This window comes from Dermacentor variabilis, chromosome 11, assembly GCF_050947875.1.
Source record: "Dermacentor variabilis isolate Ectoservices chromosome 11, ASM5094787v1, whole genome shotgun sequence".
In the NCBI taxonomy this organism is placed as follows: domain Eukaryota; kingdom Metazoa; phylum Arthropoda; class Arachnida; order Ixodida; family Ixodidae; genus Dermacentor; species Dermacentor variabilis.
Genome location: NC_134578.1, coordinates 67,033,156 through 67,054,918, shown reverse-complemented (window position 1 = coordinate 67,054,918; position 21,763 = coordinate 67,033,156). Strand labels below are relative to the sequence as shown.

The 21,763-nt window shown below is 44.3% G+C and overlaps 1 protein-coding gene across 1 annotated transcript in view; it reads left to right on the top strand.

The window, feature by feature from the left end:
* Positions 1 to 4,820: 4,820 nt before the first annotated feature.
* LOC142564309 (uncharacterized) overlaps positions 4,821 to 21,763 on the top strand; it is a 30,199-nt gene continuing 13,256 nt past the window's right edge. The window contains exons 1-4 of the mRNA XM_075675261.1: positions 4,821 to 4,852; positions 7,413 to 7,499; positions 17,899 to 17,977; positions 21,563 to 21,630. Coding sequence (XP_075531376.1) covers positions 7,470 to 7,499; positions 17,899 to 17,977; positions 21,563 to 21,630 — 177 coding nt within the window. The 5' untranslated portion in view covers positions 4,821 to 4,852; positions 7,413 to 7,469. The remainder of the gene's footprint in view (positions 4,853 to 7,412; positions 7,500 to 17,898; positions 17,978 to 21,562; positions 21,631 to 21,763) is intronic.

Sequence of the window (21,763 nt, the reverse complement as noted above, 5' to 3'; positions counted from 1 at the left end):
CATGAGCTGGGCGACGGGTGGGCATGCTGGCGGCGGCGGCAGCGGACGATGGCAATGCGGCGTTGCAGGGCCCTTGCACGGTCGCGGAGGGGGACCTTGACGGAAGGCGATGGCGGTGTAGGTCATCGCTTCTGGATGGGGTTGCGGCGATTGGGTCTGCACCAGAGGAACTCCAAGCGATCGATGTATTTCTTCCTTGACCATACAAGTAACCAAGGCCACCTGGGATTCCGACAAAGGCAAGAACTTGCGCAGTTCTTCGCGCACAAAGGCCCTGATGGCCTCGCGCAGATCGTCCGTGGTCAGTGGTTGAATTCCTGCGTAGTTGGTAGAGTTCGTTCGGCGGTTGAATTGCCAGTTCCGCATTTCGAGTGCCTTCTCGATGCTGGTGGCCTTACGAAGGAAATCTACGGTGTTCGGTAGGCTTCGTATCATTGCGCCGAGAATTGCTTCCTTCGCACCACGCATGAGTAGGCGGACTTTCTTCTCCTCGGGTATATCCGGGTCGGCGTGGCGGAAGACACGGCTCATTTCTTCCGTAAAGGTGGCAACGTTCTCGTTAGGTAGCTGCACTCGGGCGTCCAACGTAGCTTCGGCCCTTTCCTTGCGCACGACGCTCGTAAAGGTGGGCAGGAAGCCGCTACGTAACACGTCGCATGTTGTCATGGTCGACTCCCGGTTCTCAAACCACGTGCTGGTGGCGTCTTCTAAGGCGAAGTATACATAGCCGCAGCTTGTCGTCGGAGTGCCAGTTGTTGAAACTCGTAATTCGTTCGTAGGTCTCCAGCCAGGATTTCGGGTGTTGAGTGGCTGCTCCATGGAAGGTCGGTGGGTCCCGAGGTTGTTGCAGGATAACGGGGGACGCTGGGGCAGCCATTGCGGTTGTCTTGGCCACAATCTTCTTTGTCTTCTCAGGTAGTAGTCCGTGCTCTGAGGGAAGACCTTGCAGTCTGCGGCTAGCACGCTGGTCTTGGGCGATGTTGGTTTCGTCCTCGGGCTTCGGGCTTGGATCGCGGCTTTGCGGGGGCGTTCGGTGCGTGAACGCACAAGCACCTCCACTAGATGTCACGTGGTCAGAAAGCAGCCAAACCGAGAAAGAAGAAATACCGTTTTATTGGGCGAACTTGTGCCCTCAAAAACAGGCTACACTCCAAGAATGGCGACAGCGCCCAATACAGTCGGCGATCGTCGGAAATCTGATCAGCGGGTCAAGCGCGTCGGTTTTTATAGATCAGTCTTCGAATGTTCAAGAGTATTCGCTGAGACCCGCGTGCCTTCCACAAAGTTCAACGTTATTCGCATCGCGCATGCATGCAATCAGATTACGCAAGGTTCGGCGACAACAGACAGCGGATAGAAGTATCGATAACATTCTAGAAACTTCCGATACATGTAGACGCGTTCTGCGTTGAGTGATAACATTTATTAGAGAGTGAAAGTGCTCACCCGTAAAAGATAAACGAGTTCACGTGTCAATATAGTCAATAGAGTTTAGGAAGAATTTGGCAAATAGCCAAGAGTGGGAATATTGTGAGCTTCTAAGTGTGATAACGACAGAAATACTGAAAGGGGAACAACATGTTCGTTCGAAAGGAAAAAAAATAAACCGGAAAGCTGGAGGAACGGGGAGATAGAAGGAGCGATCGCCGAACGAGAGAAAGCGTCCCGAGAGCACAGGCAGGCAAAGAAGGCGCAGTTGCTGCAGGATGAAGTAGCCAGTAAATGGGAGATATACCGGGAGAAAAGTCTATGCTTCAAATACTGGTGCCAACAAAGAGAAAAGGTGAAAGTGAACGTTGGCTGTCAGACATACGTGAGAAAAATAACGCCGCACCAAGAATATTTTGCAACCACATAAAATTATTACGCAAGAGGTGAACAACTATACAACAATATATCTAGGCAAAGGTGGCAACAAACTGGAAGGGGAAGCGGCATTAAATTACATCCGAAAAATAACAGCCGAATCTTTCTAAGGCAATGACGAGACTGAATTTGAAGAACAAGAGAGCATGAAAGAAAGCATGAAGGAGCTGGTGCTCACGAATTTCAACCGGAAGAAAGCCGAACAGAAAATTTCGAAGCGCGCAGCCACATGGCTAGACGAGGTTCCTGTTAGGCTGAATAATGAACTAGGACCAAAAAAGTTAGGAAGCTGTGGTGAAAACAGTGGAAAAAATTTAAAAGATAGACGAATACCAGACTGTTGGCAACAAAGTAGAATGAACGTAATATATAAAGTTAAGCAGGAGAAAGAATTCACTCGTGTAGACTGCTGACCATTACATCGGTAATATATAGGCTAGGAATGCAGGTAATCAAATTAAAGCTGCAAGCATGCGCAGAGAATAACAGCATTTTGAGAGAACTTCAGAATGCCTTCAGAATAGGTAGGCGTATGGATGATAACTTATTTGTTCTTATTCAGTGTATTGAAATATCAAGTGTAGAAAGTATAGCGTTATATGTCGCCTTTTTAGAGGTTACAGGAGCGTAGCACAACGTACACCGCAACATTTTGTTGGATATTCTGGAACTCGAAGGCTTAGATGACGATTGTCTACAGTGTTTGAGAGAGATCTTACTGGACAATATCGTTTGGTTTGAATGGGAATGGATGAGGAGTGAGGAGAAAGTTGACATCAACAAGGGAGTGAGGCAGGGGTGCCCTTTATCCCTACTGCTGTTTATGATGTAAATGGTGAAGATGGAGAGGGTGGTAAAAGGAAGTAATATCGAATTTAATCTCTCATACAAACTAGTGTTTACAGTAGTAGACCAGCAGTTTCGAGGTTTATTTTATGCGGAATGCATTGGGTTGCTAGCTAACAAGCAAAGGGATTTGCAACGTCTGTCTAAGATCTGTGAACAGGAAGGCAAGAATTTTGGTTTGAAATTTAGTGTTGGAGAATCAGATGTTATGGTATTCAATGAAAACGGCGAACAGGCAGTGGCAATGCAGGGCCAGGAGATACCTCAGGTAGGAGAATATAAATACCTTAATATATGGATAAACGCAGGCAATAAATATATGGAAACAAAGGAAACAACAATAACAGTAAAGGGGAAGAGAAATGCAGCCATAATGAAGCACAGATCCCTATGGAGATACAATAGGTACGAGGTTCTTCGGGGCATGTGGAAAGGTGTATTGGTTCCAGGACTTACGTTTGGAAATACGGTTGTATGCTTTAAATCAGGGGTACAATCAGGGCTTTATGGGAACCAAAGGTGAGCGGGACGCCCCGAATTAGGCGCTCACGGGAAGACTGCAAATGAAGGTGTGCAAGGTGATATGGGGTGGACTAGTTTTGAAGTGAGGGAATCTCACAGTAAACTTGATTATGAAGAACAACTGAGGAATATGGAAGAAACTAAATGGGCTGGGCGAAGAGTGTTGAGGTATCTATACAGGAAAAACATTGATTCACAGTGGAGGAATAGAAATACGAAGCTTACCAGCAAATATTCGCCCTGTAGGGTGGACTACACAGCAACACAGAACATCAAGCGGAAAGTCAGAGGCTGAAATAATGTCATGGGTGGCGGCAATGGAAAAGAAACCTGCCATGAGTAACTACCTCTAAGGAAAACACGAAATCCGCAAAGAAACAATTTATGATAACACAAAGGGAAGCTTATTACTTTTCGAAGCGAGATATGGAGGCCTTATGTGGCCTCCATATGGAGGCCATATGGAGGCATATGGAGGCTTATATGACCTCCATATGGAGGCCATATGGAGGCATATGGAGGCCTTATAACACGCAGTAAAAAGAAGCATGTGCTTGCTGCGGTAACGCTAGGCAAACCGTGGAGCATGTTTTATTAGAATGTCAAGACGACTGCCCAGTGGTCGATTTTGGCACCACTGGCCTCTTTGAAGCCCTTGGGTTTAGCGAGAACATGGGAAAAGTAAACATGTCTGCACTAGAGATTACAAAGAGGCGATCGGAAGAATGGTGGAAGAAAATTAGGGAAACGAGCAAGAACGGGGACGTACAAAAGCAAAGCTCGCAAGAGGGGGTCAGAAAATTTGGCTTTGGGAGTTCATAGTGCGAGTGCATAGAGTTAGTGCATAGAGTTCATAGGACATTAGGCAGTATAGTAGCAAGAGCTTGGTGGTGGGCTGCACCACCAACCTCTTGCTATTATACTGCCTAATGTTCCGAAGCGTTCCACAGCGGACGCTCATAAGATCCACCCATCCATCTATGCATCCATCCATCTATTATTGGCGAAAGGGCTCAGTGCCTACAAAATTCGCCACGGACCGTGTATGCACGTCACCGCACGGGCGCTACAAATAGCCACGTCTGGCCTACAGTAGAAGCGTGCACCTTCCTCCTCTAGCATAGCCCTGATTAGGCAGGTCTGGATGGTGTGACTCCGAACATTGCGCCAACCATCAATCAAACATCAACCCTACACAGGACAGGTGACAAGACGGCACGGGTACTGTCGCCATCGTGCTCGGCTTGTACTCAGGTATGTGCTTTCGCACCAGCAGCAAAACACGTTCCAGCAAACATACGGTTCCCGTAAACTTCATTAGCTTCGCTGCTGGAGCTCATTGGGACAGCACGGCGGTCATGATGGTGACCACGAAGATGGGCCTGGAGTATCCAAGTAATTCCGTAACGCAAAAATACCCGTTCCACCGTGAAGTCTCCTGCTGCCTATTACTTCGTCAGGCTGGTCGAACACACCCGAGAAAGTGACAGTCTGAGAGAAGCTGTACTTATGAAACGAAACCTCTAACCATGTAAAAATAAAAGGCGCATATACTTATCTGGCGATATCTTTATCTCTAGATCCTGGTCCAGTGAGCTGCCATAACAAGTACAGTGGAGTAAGTAGAATGAAAAGAGAAATGCACTTCTTTAAATAACCAATATATATATATATATATATATATATATATATATATATGCGTGTGTGTGTGTGTTCATGTGTGTTTGAACGAAAGGTTAAACGATGTTGGGCTTGTTCTTTAGAAACCCTAGCAAAAGTTATCGCTGACACTGCTGTAAAAAGGCCTCGTATAAAAAGCAGTTTGCTTGTATATGCATGTGTAGAGCCTATTTTTAGGAGTTGTATTATTTTTCTCTCTCAAACTGCCTACACGTTTCGCTATTCATACAAGGATATTTGTGAATTGCACAAGATGTGCAGCTCCTGTTGTGCTGCACATCTGCCTCTAAGACAAGGAGCCTAGCATATATAGTGTACTTTAAAAGTATGATGTAGTCTCAAACCTAACATGACCAGCTAGATGTCATACTTATATGTTGTTCATTTATCGCACGCTGCTAAAAAGCAATGTCTAAAGAGCAACAGCCAGATAGCAATGTGACCTTGCATTCTTTTAAAGAAATACCCGTCATTAATCGAAGACCTAAATCTTGTAATAAGCTAAAAGAAGTATGGTCTCACCTTTGGTGACATTGAATAAGAATATGCACAAGTCTGTGCGCGTTTATCAATGAGTGCTAGAAGAATGCCTTGAAGCATTGATTGGTTATATGCAAAGATCCCCATCACCTGGCTCGTTACCTAAACCTGTCACAGACAGTTTGAAATAGGGAAGTGCTTAACCGAGACATTATTTTGGTTACTTATGTGTAGGGCTCATGTATTCCAGCGGTATTATTGTGCGTATTTTTTTTTTATTTCTGTCGTAATGTCTCGATATTTTTAATGAATATATACTTCTAGATATACTTTCTTAATGTGTTTTTTCTTCAGTTAATATCTCGTTCTCCAACTTTTCTGAAGCTGGAATCTACTGTATGACAGTGCAGAGTGGTTTCAGTTTCAGTTTGTTTATTCAGACATACATTGCCTGGGTTTAAATGACTAAAGGCAGATGAACACAGCCTGTCTAAGGACCCTCCACCAATACATTTGCTCAGACGCAGTGAGAACAAAAAAAGAAAAACAATGGCTTTCTACATTAAAGAACCACAAAAAGATTTTCCTGAACAGAAGTAACATCGCAATTAGGCATGTTAAATTGAGTAACGGAATCACGCAATATTGCAACAACAAAAACCCATAACAAGAACAAACGCGTACATAAATGGCAACATATTAAAAAGTACAAAGTTTATGTGCATGCGTTATACAATACGTAACACAACCATTCGTAGCAATGTATAACTGTTAGAAAACGCAGCAGAACCCAGAGGTTATACAACAATAAAAAGTTTTTTTTTTTAAACTGAAGAACTTATTTAGTTCTGCTGGTTTCCGCTGCTTGGGTAGCAAGAAATACTCAGAATAACAACTATTTCAAGAAAGTAGTTTTCCAATGTCACAAGAGGATACAACGAAATGTCAACGAAGGAATTGTAGAACAATTGGCAGAACAAATAGAGCAGACTTGTTTGAAAAGTTACCCGGGTAGCGATGTCCCATAAGATTAGTAGGAAATAATGGTAACGTACAGTCAACAACATTTACTGCTCATGGTTTCGTTCGAAAAGGTGAATTTTGGCTCTATTTAGGACATCATGCTTTCAAGTAGTGAATCATTAGGTACATCGAAAAGGCTATTGCAACTGAAACTGTAATCTTGAATATGTGCCCCAGCACCATGGGAAAATATTATTTGTGCTAATATCATGCGCCGTGAACGTTTCTGGCTGACTGCACTTGCGCACCTCTCATTACCATCAAGGAAGTTGCCCAGCTTACCCGCTGCGAAGGCCGCCATGCGAAGAGAGAAATGACCCTGGACAAGTCTCCTCAACTTATCAGCGAACTTCAGCCTCAATGACTCTGGTTTTCTTCGCAGCGGGAGGTAGAACGAAAGAATAGATGAAAAAAGCAAGCCTTGCTCGGCTGCCTGGCTAAAGCGTGACCGGGACCTCGCCAGGCTCCTTGCATCCCAGCGCATGAATGCTGGCAGCTGGGCGTCGACCGCAGTCGTAGCTCTTCAGCAAATTTTTATTGAATGGCCATTTCCCGTTCAAATCAAATTAAGCAAAGAAAACGGGGCGCATACACTTCTGCTTCCTTTTATCGTTTTTTTCCCGAAAACGCTGAACCGTGACAGTAACAGAATCTGGCGTTAGAAAAATATGTAATAAAATATGAGGAAAGTGGTCAGTACGATTTTATTATTCTTCTATTGTCTCTTTTTATGTCCTAATGTATACATGAAGTATTTATTATATATAGTCGAGTGCCTTCTCAATTTCTGCTGAATAACAAAGGTTTCTCGTTGTGTTCCTGTAATACAAGGCATTATTTACATTAACTATATTTCTATTACAACTACAGATTCATCGAGACTAGCAGACCGGAATTATGTACTCACAGGTGTCTTTTTGTTAATTTATTGTCACCGCCTACTTTTCACTAATACGTATAACACATTATTCGCTTAAGGTGGCGCTATGTTTCAGAGAGGATACGCGACCGACTGCACATTCCAATGCCCTAATGGCTACAGTGGGCAGCGCATGGCTTACGAAGATGGCACACCTTGTCTAGTAAGTGCTATCTATTCCAAGTGCTAACATAACTTCAAACTTAAGCAGCAATGTTATTAATGAGAAATAACAGAAACATTGGAATATATTTGCGTGTCAGAAATGGTAAGTTGCGCCTTCTTCAGGTGAGATTTCATATGTACGTGGAATATGATTTTCATAACATCGTCTAAATGGCAAGGAAGTTTTTCTAGAAGCATGAGGTGTTACTTCTGTTAACACTATCGATACCACTATTTGGTGTGTTATTTTTTACCGCTTACCTGTACGCATGCTTCTAGAAAGAATAGTGTTTACGTATATTTAGTTGCCTATATTTCTCCCGCTAGTTGGAACGCTGTATTTAAACAAACATTCGCAAAAAGACAGAAAGTAATAGGCCTCAGCGACAACTTATTTATTTAGGCAAGTAAACAAATGCAGTTTCATTTGCGGACATAGTTCAGCGATGGTGGTTATTACCGTCGTCATGTTAACGATACCGGGAAGCATGTTTGAAGTAATATATAATACCAGCTATTATGCTATGCTATCATCGTTCAGGGTAAATTTAGTTGTCTGAGACGCAATAATCCTGAAAAGTTGAAAGGATGGCCTCCTTAAATTGAAGCCTTCTGATGAGCATATCTTCTATGTACCTGAATGAATGCGGTACGTAGCAACAACTACTATTGTAAGTAGGCCGGGCAGGCAAATGTGAAAAAAAAAACAGCTCTCCCGCAATCGAGAGTACGTGTAAGCACAAAATGGCAACCGGCCAAGCAGATTGATCGGAAACGATACCAGTCACAATATTAAAATGGGTATAGTGCATGTTCGTGACCGCACACCACACCGCAACACGTCACAATGCATCACACCGCACCACACCATACTCCTCACTGGTCCATATGGATTCATTTGTTGCATGTCACAGCCAGTGACTGAAAACAGTTGCGTCCATATGACATCTTTTGCTGCCCGTGGTGCCACCGCCTCCAAACACTTTCCTTCATCCAACAATAATGCGCGCTTCGCGTCTGTTGCTACTTTTTTTTTCTTGTCGCGTCCAAGTGGTTGGATGTAAGTGTGCAGGCTTAGGTGGGTTGCTGCGGCCCGTGGCAGTGTTGCCACCTTCGTAAACGGCCGCATAATCGCGGCGTAGTCAGCCCAGTCGGGCACTTCTCTGTTCTGGCATATAACTAGCTGAGCGATCGGTTTCTCGAAGATGCTTCCTACCTCTCCTTTCATTCGATTTCTTTGCTCGATTAAAGCAATTGTGATGGCGACCTCATTGAGGTGAATAAAAATGCAGATGCATGTGCGACCAAGACCCGACGCAAGCCTGAAAGCTTACTGTACCGAAATTAACCTGTTTTAAACCGAACCTCGTTGCAAGTCTCGTTTCGTCCAAACAGCTATCCGCGGCGCGTCGGATACTGCCGGATTGGTCACGCAGCGTGGCGTCATCTCTTGAGGCGGCGCAAATCCCGCGCCGCCGAACACACGGACCACTGGCGTTGAAAAGAGCACACACAGCCTTGTCTCAGTGCCGAAAGATGACAATCAAGTGTATGGTGCCCTGTGTCTGCCTTTTGAATGTTTCTATTGGAAATTACCAATTAAACTTCAGCGTACTAAAAGTGACAGCTTGCGTCATGCTGTGAAAAAACATCAGGTTTGGTTATTAACTAGCCTAGCTAATGCTGTCCTATACAAAGGGTCTGGGGCCAGAGACCGCACTTTCTTACGTTCAGACTGGTTGCGCGGACTATCTCATTTTGTTCTCGCAACGATGCCCGGATGTTTTCGTTTCGTTCTCGCTCCCTTCTAGTTTACATTGCCCGGATAACAGCTCTGTATATTGAGTCGAGGTCTCTTGCAGGTCACCGAAACGCGAAGCTAAAGGCATTTCATGCTTACTGGTGCAGACCAAACGCACATGGGGGAATATATAAAATGGGAAGGTTAATTGAAGCATTACGAGAAACGGTGATGCGTACAGTTTTTTTTACTTTCATTTTAGGCAGCGTGTAATCTTCTAGAATATACTATGTTCCCACTATCATGCAGTATCAGTAGCCTTCTAGCGGATGAAGCAGTAGCATGTAGCTCTCAGCAACCTCAAGAATCGTTTTGTATATTTTCTGTTCTTCTAATAATTTATTTGTACACTTCTTTATGAACTGTTCATTTCCCATATTTACGGCAGACACGTCTACATTAGGTGTTACCATGGCTTTGAAGGTATAATTTATTTGTGTCTGTGACAAGCTATATTTTGCGCGGCTCTTCTTTCCTGCGTATTAAAGAAAGCGCAACGTGCTCTATACAATCAGTTGAAATGTGGTATTTTTATCACATTCTGGGCTTTCTTTGCACGCGGAAAAGAAGTAAGAGAAAATTGCTTTTCACAAACAATTCAACGTAAAATTTGTGAAGTCACTGAAACACCTTGTTTGACAAAATTCCGTAGATGCACGAACTAAAATTTTGTTCACTATGTATTACAAAATAATTAACTAGGAAGAACAGAAAAAGAGACACTTCTTCAGGTTGCTGCTAACGCACGAAGATGGTTTCATGCGCACAGAAGGCTTTAGTTTCTTTTGAGCTTTCTGTATGATAGCTGACTCACTGAAGTTATGTTTATCAACCTCATAACGATATCACGGCGCCATATTTAACCTTATTCACTGCATCGTTCACAAGCTAAAGCGCGATGAAATATCCGAATCTAGTAAAAGCACAGCACAGGTTGAAATGTATGCAAAGCCATTTGACAACAATGAAGGCTATGAGTAGTACTTCTAGAGGGAGAAGTGGTGATGACTAGTGTATGCAAAGAAAAGTACCACACGTATAAAGCAACATTTAGGGATTATGTGCAGGGACGTCCACTCTTAGGGTGATCACGGCTCAGCATGCATCGCTCTAACAGAGCGCCGGTGTGTCCGGCCCGGCCACGCATCGAAGCGAAGCGGTGCAGGCGCACTGGATGCTAGGGGAGGCTCTTCGCGTCGTCTGCTACAGAGCTAGAGCGCGCCGCGCTGGCTTTGCGGCGAGTAAACTTCACGAAACTCAGGCCATCGAGGTGGCTTCTAAATGAGAATCGACTTCCCGCGACACGTGTGCGACAATTGCCGGCAGAGCTTCGTTGATTTTACATCAAGTATGACAAAATAATCTGAACTGCATACTTTTATTGGATCTAGAAAAATGAAAATAGCAAGTAAAATTACAGCCAAATGAGTTGCTATGCCGGAGAAAGCAGTTTCCTACATCATTTAAAGCAATCCAGGTGCAGTTACGAGCGACATTCACACGGCAATCAGAGAGCCGCGGAGCAGCGGGTGTCACCCCTTAGATACTGTCGAAGTATTCTTCTTTGGTACTCCGTAATGCTAGAATTGATGACAAACGTGATCAACAATCCCTCTCTAACTTTCTGTGAAACCGATTTAGTTATAGTATCATGAGATGCGGGAAACGGTGGGCTAGGCGCATCACGTCATGTCACCAATCATAAAAAGTGCGCCTGGTGGGTTTCTCCGGATGCACTGCACCAGCAGCTGCGGCAGTAAAACGAAATGTCCCCAGCCCACTAACTAACCCGCAAAAAGTAACTTTGTTCTTTTAACCTCATCACTTAGAAGAGAAAGAAAATGCTAAGTCATTTACGCGCTGAGAAGCTTGTTTCTGTTCATCCATACAGCCTGAGCAGGCTGTTCGCAAGCTGTAGGCAAAACCAGCCGAAGAATGCTCCAGTGAGAGAAGCACGCTTTCCCCCACCTCTGTCACCGGTGTTTGGTGAAGTGTACTCGCAATAAAGCCAGAGCGGCGCACTAAAGCGCTGTAGCAGACGGCGCGAAGCACCTCCCCTAGGACCCAGTGCGCCTGCACCGCTTCGCTTCGATGCGCGGGCGTACCGGACACACTGGCAGCTCTGCGAATCCATGCCACGCGGAGCCGTGTTCACCGTAGGAGTTGGCGACCCTGTACCTCTCATATAGCATGGGAATATATCGATTTCGGACGAGTGGCGATAAATGGGCGCGCACTTGGTACCACACGCCGCATGGCTAAATCAACGAGAGAAATGTACATAAAAATTAATTACGATATCAGCGTGCATTATACATATAAGACTACGAAAGGATAATATATGTTAAAGTTTCATGCAGAAACGGCAACTGGCCATGCCGATTGTGCAGAATTGGCCCCACCTGGGCACCCACCCAGTGGCAAATATAGAATCTAAATAGAGGAACACGAACTTAAACAAAGAATATGTTACATAAAATTCGGTATTACTTAAAAAGCATTAGTTGCTTTAGAGATACCTCTGAGTCGTGAAATTACTTCCACAGTTTATGCAGACAATTCGTATTGTTGCGTAGAAGAGAGGGTCGCATACATGGTCCGCACACATTGGTTATATAGGACGCTGCGCTGTAATTTAAAACAACCTTCTTTATATAAATGCATAAATATATTCGCCGAATCAGCGGCCGACTTAACGGGCAGCCATGCCAGAACCCGGTTTGTCGGAGAAAAAACCTTCTCTTCAAAATTTATGTGCTTGGCCTGGAACGCCTTTGCATTTCACACGGGTTGCCACGCAGTATATTAGGTATACACGAAAACGTCAACGAAGTTTCCGACCAGCAGAAGCTTTTAAACGGCTTTCTGGTATTTTGTTTTGATAGAAGAACGCGGACATTTCAATATTATAGTCGCGAGTTCTAGTCACGTCAACTCCATTTTAGCTAACTTGAGTACATCTTATGCTAAGACACAGCGCAATCAAATTATGGGCATCCGTTTTAGTCTTTACTGCAATTGGCACTCTTCGCGGTGTCTCTAGTTATCTCGCCACAGGCCACGGTGAAACAAGGCGTAAATTTAGCTCCAGCCTCATACCTCCCGCCTCATACGTGATGTCTCCATATTAACACATGCCCTGTGAGATTACTATGCTTGCCGACCTGCGACATTTCCGAAAAGCATTCAGTATGTCGCTGCATCTAGGGGCCACGGATATCACTTAGCACCATTTAATTTGTAGGCAAACTAAAAAGCCTCTGGTCCGCTAAGTGAGCAGCTTTATATGCAAGATTTTTTGTCGGCAGGACAGGACATTTTGCTATGCTCTCTTCACGTCCAGTACTTTATTAGGGGCATTTACCTTTCTGCTCTTGCACGGTTTCCGTTTTAACGGTAGCACGTATACGTAACTCTTGTCGGCATCTCCCAATTCTTAAGAACGGAGTTTGTAAGATTTCTAGAATAATTTTATCAAATTTTTACATTGGCTGTGTCTAAAAAAAGAAAATTTGCCTAAGGTGTGCAACTTTTCTGGAAACAATATCGTGTCGCGCCTCTGATGCTGATATGCACGTGGAAACAAACGCGCACAACGTGAGCCTGCAACCCAATGCAGCACTATTCGCCTAATTTCTTGTCGCAGCTATATATATAAGTGGCGTAGGTAAAACAATTTGCTGTGCATATCCTACGCACTCGAGCAACGGCTCCAAGATGAAAAATATGCATGACGTATGCGAAACTGTAGCCACGCACAATGGTCATTGTGATAAAGGCTGCACGTATGAACATGCGTGTCGCAGATTTCTGAGCACCGAGAGCATCTGTGCTAGTTCGTGTGGCCACTCCATTGTTGAAGTAAAAAAAAATTTTAGGAATAATCTTCCGCACGGTTTAGGACAAAAATTTCGTCAAGTGAATGTTAGCCAGGAAACTGCTTCGCGATTTTTATGTCCCGCTTATTTTGTTGTACTTAAAATTATTCTCGTCCTAACGTTGGAATGCGTTGTTGTGCTCATTGCCTTAATCAGTAAACACCTGCAAGTATTCCTCCAAACATAAATTAAATGAAAATAAAACAAGTCCACAGTCACCGTAGTCCTCCATAAAGAAAGCAACAAAATTCCAATAAAGAAAGGCGTCAAGCAGGGAGATACGACCTCTCCAATGCTCTTCACAGCGTGTTTACAGGAGGTATTCAGAGACCTGGATTGGGAAGAATTGGGGATAAGAGTTAACGGAGAATACCTTAGTAACTTGCGATTCGCTGATGATATTGCCTTGCTTAGTAACTCAGGGGACCAACTACAATGCATGCTCACTGATGTGGAGAGGCAAATCCGAAGGGTGGGTCTAAAACTTATTCTGCAGAAAACTAAAGTAATGTTTAACAGTCTCGGAAGAGAACAGCAGTTTACAATATGTAGTGAGGCACTGGAAGTGGTAAGGGAATACATCTACTTAGGACAGGTAGTGACTGCAAATCCGGATCATGAGACTGAAATAATCAGAAGAATCAGAATGGGCTGGGGTGCATTTGGCAGGTATTCTCAGATCATGAACAGCAGGTTGCCTTTATCCCTCAAGAAAAAAGTTTCTAACCAGCTGTGCCTTACCAGTACTCACGTACGGGGCAGACACCTGGAGGCTTACGAAAAGGGTTCTACTTAAATTGAGGACGACGCAACCAGCTATGGAAAGAAGAATGATAGGTGTAACGTTAAGGGATAAGAAAAGAGCAGATTGGGTGAGGGAACAAACGCGAGTTAATGATATCTTAGTTGAAATCAAGAAAAAGAAATGGGGCATGGGCAGGACACGTTATGAGGAGGGAAGATAACCGATGGTCATTAAGAGTTACGGAATAGATCCCAAGGGAAGAGAGCGTATCAGAGGGCGGCCGAAAGTTAGGTGGGCGGATGAGATGAAGAAGTTTGCAGGGACAACATGGCCACAAATAGTACATGACCGGGGTAGTTAGAGAAGTTTGAGAGAGGTCTTTGCCCTGCCGTGGGCATAACCAGGCTGATGATGATGATGATGATGAAAACAAGTAACATTGATAACTGTCTCACAAAACTAAGCGTTTTTTTCCCCATCACACTGGACTTATGGCTTAAAAGTATGTATAATTTGTGCAGTTTGGTTTACTTCTGCGTTGACTGGAAAGTTGTTGCAGCCCAGATAGGCTGGCAAATATATTGCTTTCGAGCTATGCGGTGGTCAGGCTGACAAACGTTATTTAACAGATCTTTCCGGTCCCTGTATAATAAAGTTTTTCATCCATCCGGTCCCTGTAGCAGTTGCGTTACCATGTTTCAATTTCATGCAATATTCCTATTCTGAGACACAATAATCATATCAAATCTTTTTAGTTCTTGTTTCGTTAAATGGGCGCAGGCTCATCTGACAGATACTTCAGTTGTCCACATTTTAAATCTTTACCTCTGTATGTTCATGTAATTGTTGTTCTGGGGTAGAAACTGTGTCCCTAAAAAAATAACGTGCGAAGCTTCAACGCGACCTTTTCAGGTGTAGTATGAGCAGTAAGTTTTCTTTTACTTGTATATAATATATTTGATATTGCAGGTAATTGTTTCATGTTAAAGCGACTGCACGGTAAAACTAACGTTTCTGTAATGCTACGGTATACTGTTGCGTCTTTATGTGTTGGCATTAGGGCGGTCCAAATTGAAAAAGAAAGTTAATATGTTTGAAGTGTGGGGAAAGTGGTCGTGCGGCATAAGTTTTATGACGAACAACAGTAGTATAGCCAAGTTCGCTCGGGGACAATGTCAAGCACCTTTGAAATTTCTCCAGCAAAGCTTGGAATAGGGTCTTCTTGGATGACGTTAGTCTTGGGCCGAAATGTAACAGATTCCATTCGACGGAGTCATGGCCACTCTTCGGAGATGTGTGGAGCTGCACTGTTCGGGGACGGAGTAGGGCTGGAGGAGGACTGCCCCGGATGCCGTCACAATTCCAGAGTGTAGGCGCAGCGGGTAGTGTGATAGGCTCAACACCAGCACAGCAAATGCAGAAGAGTAGCACAATAAATAGCGTGGGACCGCAATTTCTTTGCGCGGTCGCGAGAAGATAGTGCACTCATCAAAGACATCCGCATCTAAGCACGCATCCCTGTCACAGCGTACGGGTGCCCGCACAAGAAAACAAAAGAAATTCCAGTGCTAGGAAAGAAAGCTATGGTGGTGGACGAACATGTTCCTGATTGTCGAGCACGGTCCTTAGTGCACAAATCCATGTTGGGAGGGCGCGTACTCTGGCACGAAAATAATCCTGAGAACTGGTTACGCAATGAAGAAGTTCTACTGCTCAGAAATCAGAGAGTGCCTGCGGCGGCGTGGCTGGCCAACCAAAATGTAGAGCGCACACACGAGGACAGCGCGTTATTTACGACGGTGTTGGCTGTCTGGTCTGGTGCCGCATCGCGAGGGAGCAATGATATTGGGAGCCGGCGTGGGTAAAGTCCGCGGTACGCCTAGTGTTGAGCACCAGTTGTAGCCCAAAATCAAGGATCCGCAGAGGTTTTGCATCACAATGAATGCGACATCTACACTTTTCCGAAAGTAGACACTGTCATCGAGATTTCTCCGAGTGATGCTAGACGCATGCATTCAGCGTCAAGGAGGCCGGCTAGTACAACCTTACCCATCTTCAGATGGCACTGAATGGGGAACAAATTTTGTGCCATGAAGTTAAAAGCTGCACTGGTGTCGCTAAGGCTTCAACGTTTTCCGGTGGCTCACCTAACTGGTTTTGCAACGTCCACATATTTGTAAACGGCAGAGACGGGAAATGGACTTAACGACATACAAGGGGACCTGCTTTCGGTTGTCCATTGTACAGTTTTCCAACGAATGGGTACCATGCACAAAATCTCGACTCTAATGGCCGATCCCATTGCATTGATAGCCGCGCATGAGCGGAGAGTGCTGACAGCATATGTTGGAGCGACTCACTTGGTCTGCTGACGCTTCTTGGCTTAGAGCAGGTCGAGGGACAGGCACTGCAGTGGAATTCTACTACCTGAGCCCCCAAAGCAAGTGCTTAGGCAGCGTGAACCCTAGCTGGGCGGGCAGGCAACGCGGACTAAGAGTTGAACGTTGAGGTCAATGATGGCGTTGATGAATTCTTTGGTAATAATGAAGTCGGCAGTGAAGTTGGCACAGCCAGCCAGGACCTTCCACGACAGGCGTTTAACATTAGAAGTGAACCCTTGCCGGCTGTAGTGGCCCTCTTGCAGGTCCTGTAATTCTGTAAGATGTAAGTGCAGAAAACGAGCATCACAACAGTATGATTCGAGACTTGCGTTCTTGGAACGGTCTGAGGCCAGCAGTAACTCAGAACTTCAGCGGCAGCAGAACGTACCTGAGCTACGAGGATTGGAGCTTTGGGGTGATGGGACCAGGAGTGTAGAGTAGCGAAAGACTCAAACTTTGTATGATAAGCAGATCATGACGTGGTACCTTCAAAGGTAGGTTTACTGGAAAAGGATCGCTGACATCGCTTGGTGACGGAATTGGGAAATTGATATCGAGGTGCCGGGACAGGTGGAGCTTGAGCACTGGAAGTAGGCGATACGAAGCTAGAAACACATGTGGTGATGTATGCGATACGACTCTTCGGGGAATACATAAGCTGAACTAAGCAGTTCCCAAGGAAGAACAGTCGCACGTTAAGGCATGTTCAAAGAAGTCCTGGAGAGGTGCAGTGTCGGGCACAGGCTGGCGGCGAATGAAATCCGAATCGGCAAGGTGAATGTTTGAAGGTATCATACCAGAATCTGCAGCCGGAGACGGTGGTCGCGGTTGCCTAGTGGTGGCCTCACTCGCATAATGGCCATGATTCATTTGAGTAACCGATTGTGGTGCCGCTACAGATTGCAGGCCCGATGCGAGCGAAGGCGTCGTACTGGGGGACGTCTTACTTCGGGTTTACGTTGCCACTGCCACCAAAGTGTAACGGGAGTCCGGCACATTGAAGAGGTTCCAAAGGGAGGAGGACGTACGAAAATCTGAGATGTCCCAAAACCAACTATTATTCGGACCTAATACTACTCTGTCCTTCTGCTTGCCCTTCTATTTATCTTCTTCCAGCTGTGCCGTTCTTCGTTGCTGTTACAATATAGTGCAACTGATGATGGTCTGTTGCGGACCACTGTCAGTTGCAGTTCACTCCTCGAAGAGAGAGGAAGTGTGTCGAGCCAGCTCCTGAGCAAAACTTTTCAATGTGATGTACGCGGGTTAAATATTGCATTTCGGACCTAAACTAGGTATAGCATCATGGAAATGCATCTCACGCATTTACTGTTAATGTCCACTTAGCTTTTTTTTCACCCTGTGCATCAATGCTGTAGGCTACTTATTTGCTGCCGACGTGCTTTTGGTTTCAATAACCACTTTAGAGGCTCATAATATCGTTTTGAAATTACTGAATACCGTACAAACATCTTGTCATATAATTTTGCTCTACTAATTAAAGTAAGTTACCGTATGCTCCTTCTTACTTCTCAATGAATTCCTACTCTTTTCGTAGTATTTTGCTTCATTTTTACTACTTGTCTTAAATGCAGACATTAAACAGCAATGGAAGACCCTACGGAGGAGCTGGCATATGCAAGAATGGCATGTGCGCACAGGGTAACGACATAAGTAAGTGATTTGGAAAGTCATCTTTCAAGTTACCGGGTATTTATTTCCGTAGTGAAACACAGTAGTCTATAACACAGAATGATTGTTAAATACAAACATTTTCTTTTTATCTATGAAATAATATTTTGCGATATCTATAAATATATTTTCCTATGCTCCATATTATTTATGAACGACGGACATTGCAGAAGGTGGCAATGCAAGTGCAACAGTGGCATTTAAATTAACATTTTCTAGGTAAATGAACTTATCATTATGTTATTAAATATTTTCACTGACTCTTCACAACAAATATGGAAGTATAAACACAAAGACGATGCATAAAATACACTTTAGCTATTAGAGAATTATGCCTAATCTCACAGTCTCCAATACCACACAGCCCAAATAACACCACTCTTGTCAAAGCTCCGGTTTATGGCTACAATACAAAACTTCGAAGTAATTTTTTTCGATAGTGTGAACACACGACCCAGGAATATATACAACGAAATACGCATGTGGCACCTGTGTGTTGTAATGTAAAAAAAAAGAAAACAGGCCCAAGGACCATCGTAAAGGCCGAAGTCCCGGCATCTGCTCTGGTTTGACATACTTTTTTCCTCTGTGACTATTATTCAGCGTAGGCGAAAAACAAAGCAAAAACAGAACCATTGTAAAGATTTCTTAGATTACTCATAGACTCCTTACAGCTTCCTTTCTATTAACTTTGTTTTGTTTCGTGATATAAAACATTTTGAGTTGCTGACTTCCCTGACAATAACTCCCGACGCGTGAGTGCGATATATATTAAGACAGCGAGCATTGTTTAACTGCGCGAACAAACGAACCACAAAGACAGCGAGGGACAAGGACGGGCGCAGTCCTTCTTACTGCGCCCGTCCTTGTCCCTGGCTGTCTTTGTGGTTCGTTTGTTCGCGCAGTTAAACAATGCTCGCTAATATCTACCAACTCGCCCAACAACAAGTTCTTCTAAACTATATAAATTAAGACAGTTTGCCAGGGAGATAGAGGATTGCAGTAATCAACACTGGTCGAAAAATGAAATTGCGTTATAACAACGGATTCACAAGAGGCTTGCTGGCAGGAAAAAAACACAGCTTTCTTATCGAACTATTGTCTCCAGATAGACACCGTCTTTCATCATTCTCGTACTAATCTGATAGAAGGACAAATTGTCTTACATCTATTGTAATATTTTACTATGTAATGTCTCTAAACGCTCAAGCCCTTCAAAAGGCTAGCGGTGTTGACTAACGGCGCCCGACAGCGAATAGTGAGCCGAGTCATAAACATTTTTTAGAGTGCAGCTCTTACGTGCCCGTTCCAGCATTGAGCGTCAGGAAGCCTCGGTGTCTATAGCAACCGAGCAAAGGAGTACGGCGAATGATTAAAGAGGGAATGCGGAGCGCAGCTGGTGACGAAAGATGGCGAAAGAGAAGACGGCGCGAAAAGAACTGGGTCGTAGGAGGGTGCAGCAGAACCATGAGGCAGAAGGCAGAGGAGGAGGGTATGGCGAAAGCGCGAGAAAAAATTAACCGGCGGTTACGACACTCCCTTATGCCAAATTTGAGCGCAACCCTATGCGTGTTTTCATTTCGCGCGTCAATATATTATTTTACGATTATATAGGTACACGGGTGATCAGATCACTTTTAATAATATGGATAATGACATGGGGTTCGTAGATATAATCAAGTACCACATTGCTTGCGCGTACTTAGGCAATTCCAGTAGTGTTTCTGCGTGAAGTGTTCTTGTTTTGAGCGTGAGCCAGTGTAATGAACGTAGTGTGTAGCGAGCAGGATGTTAGTAAGAAGCGTGCAGATCAGGCTGATGAAAAGCCACCGTATCAAAAAACAAAAAGCCCCCTGCTGTATATGCAACATGGTGCCAGGCGAGTGGCTATGTGAAATTATATCTATATATTTGACGATATATAACCACAAAAAGAAAGCTCATATGGACTAGTCAGGAGATGATTTTCGAATTTTCCTAGCAAGCCCTATAAAAATATTTGGGCGGACGCTTAAGCTTTGCCTTTAACAGTGCAAAACGACAGCATTCAAACATAACTTACTCCTTCTCGTGCTTCCCTGCAAGTAGCTTACGCAAGTGTGATGTTTTCCAGGAAATGCTGGCGGCGAACACTATGCACCAAGGCGAGCTTTCCGCCTCTTTTTTTTTTATGGTATTCGAAGGAATCGAGCCGGCCGGGCCGCACCTGCAAAAGCGGTTCGTGTTTGAGTTTCCGCGAAACATAATTATCTTTTCTCGTACTTTCAAATTACAATCCGAGACTATTATGTCTGCAAGTTTTGTTTAAGGCGTACTTTACCAATTTTGTGACGCATTTAACTTTGAGAAATTGAATTAGTTACGTCACGCCTCTGCGCCACGAGGCAGCCCTGCGTGTATCGGGAATGATTTTCTCGGCCGCGGACGCCGACACCGGATTTTCTGCGGCACGAGGCTTTAACGCTTTCGCATTAAAATACATTTACGAAAGCGAATAAGAAAGTCAGTGCCCCTATTCTTGAATCGAAATTACGGCCGTAAATGCGAAGTCAACATATCCATTCCAAGCGGTGGACCTTTTTGGGCCGGCCCGGCCTTATCTGCCGGTAGCTCCGCGGCACTGCGCTGCTGTCAGTTGAATACGGCGGTTGTGCTTCACACGTCCGCGGCATACGAGCAACGAAGTGTGGCCATCAAAACCGCCGAGAAGCAAGGGTAATTTGACTGGGAGTAATGAAGAAGTTCCTGGCAAGACACTGTTCCACGGGCAATGACGATGCCAAGACAGCAGTCCGACAGTAGTCCCACAGTCAGCCGCGCTGATTCTACCAAACGGTCGTGTGGAATTTAGTGCTGCAAAAGGACAAATGTCTGAACCGGCGTGAGGACTATGTGGAAAAATAGTCTAAGGTACGTAGAATAGTACGTATATTTGTAATCACCTGTGTGTACCTTATATTGGCACCTTGAAGAGTAGGGGCAAAGACCTTCTGATTCGCCTTCGTGATATACAGGGTGTTGCCACTATTGTGCACCAAGATTTAAATATATGGAAATGCCACGTAGGTGGACAGAACCAAAGTAATGTGTGCTATCGCTTGGAGATACTATTTTTTTTCCTTCTGCCGAATCATATACGTAGCTTCAATTATTTATTCAAATTTTCCAGTATTTTATATATATGCAAAGTATCAATGAAAACATTGTAGAACAACATAAAATTTCATATTACAGCGTTCAATTGCTACATACGTGCTCCATAAATGCGTTTTCTTCGAGTGAAGGAAGCCATCGAATGCACGCGAAGTGCCTCTAATAGCCAGTCGCGCGGCAATTTCAGGCTGACACTACAGACAGTGCCTATCGTATGAAACGGTAGCAAGGAAAGTCTCAGAATTATCGTTACATACACCAAATAAACTTAACTTCAGCAATACGATGTACCATTGGATTGCCAAAAGGCTAATCGCACTACCGTCGATAGTCATTGTGAGAAGGGTTGCAGGGAAATTTTTCCTTTGTTTTTTTGAACGCTAAAATACATTTAAAGTTGTTTTTCATGTGTAGGTCTGCTGGAAGAGAAGCAAGCACATCCTCCCGAATTGAAAAATTGTGACGACAAGGAAAATACCTCGGTAATCTACTCAAAACCACTCAATAGCACGTTAAGGCAGAGAACAAATTTATCAGCCAGGATTGATTGATGTTTCGTACCAAAAGATAACTTCACACTATTACTGCTTCGTGAAAGTGTCATGAACTGAACTC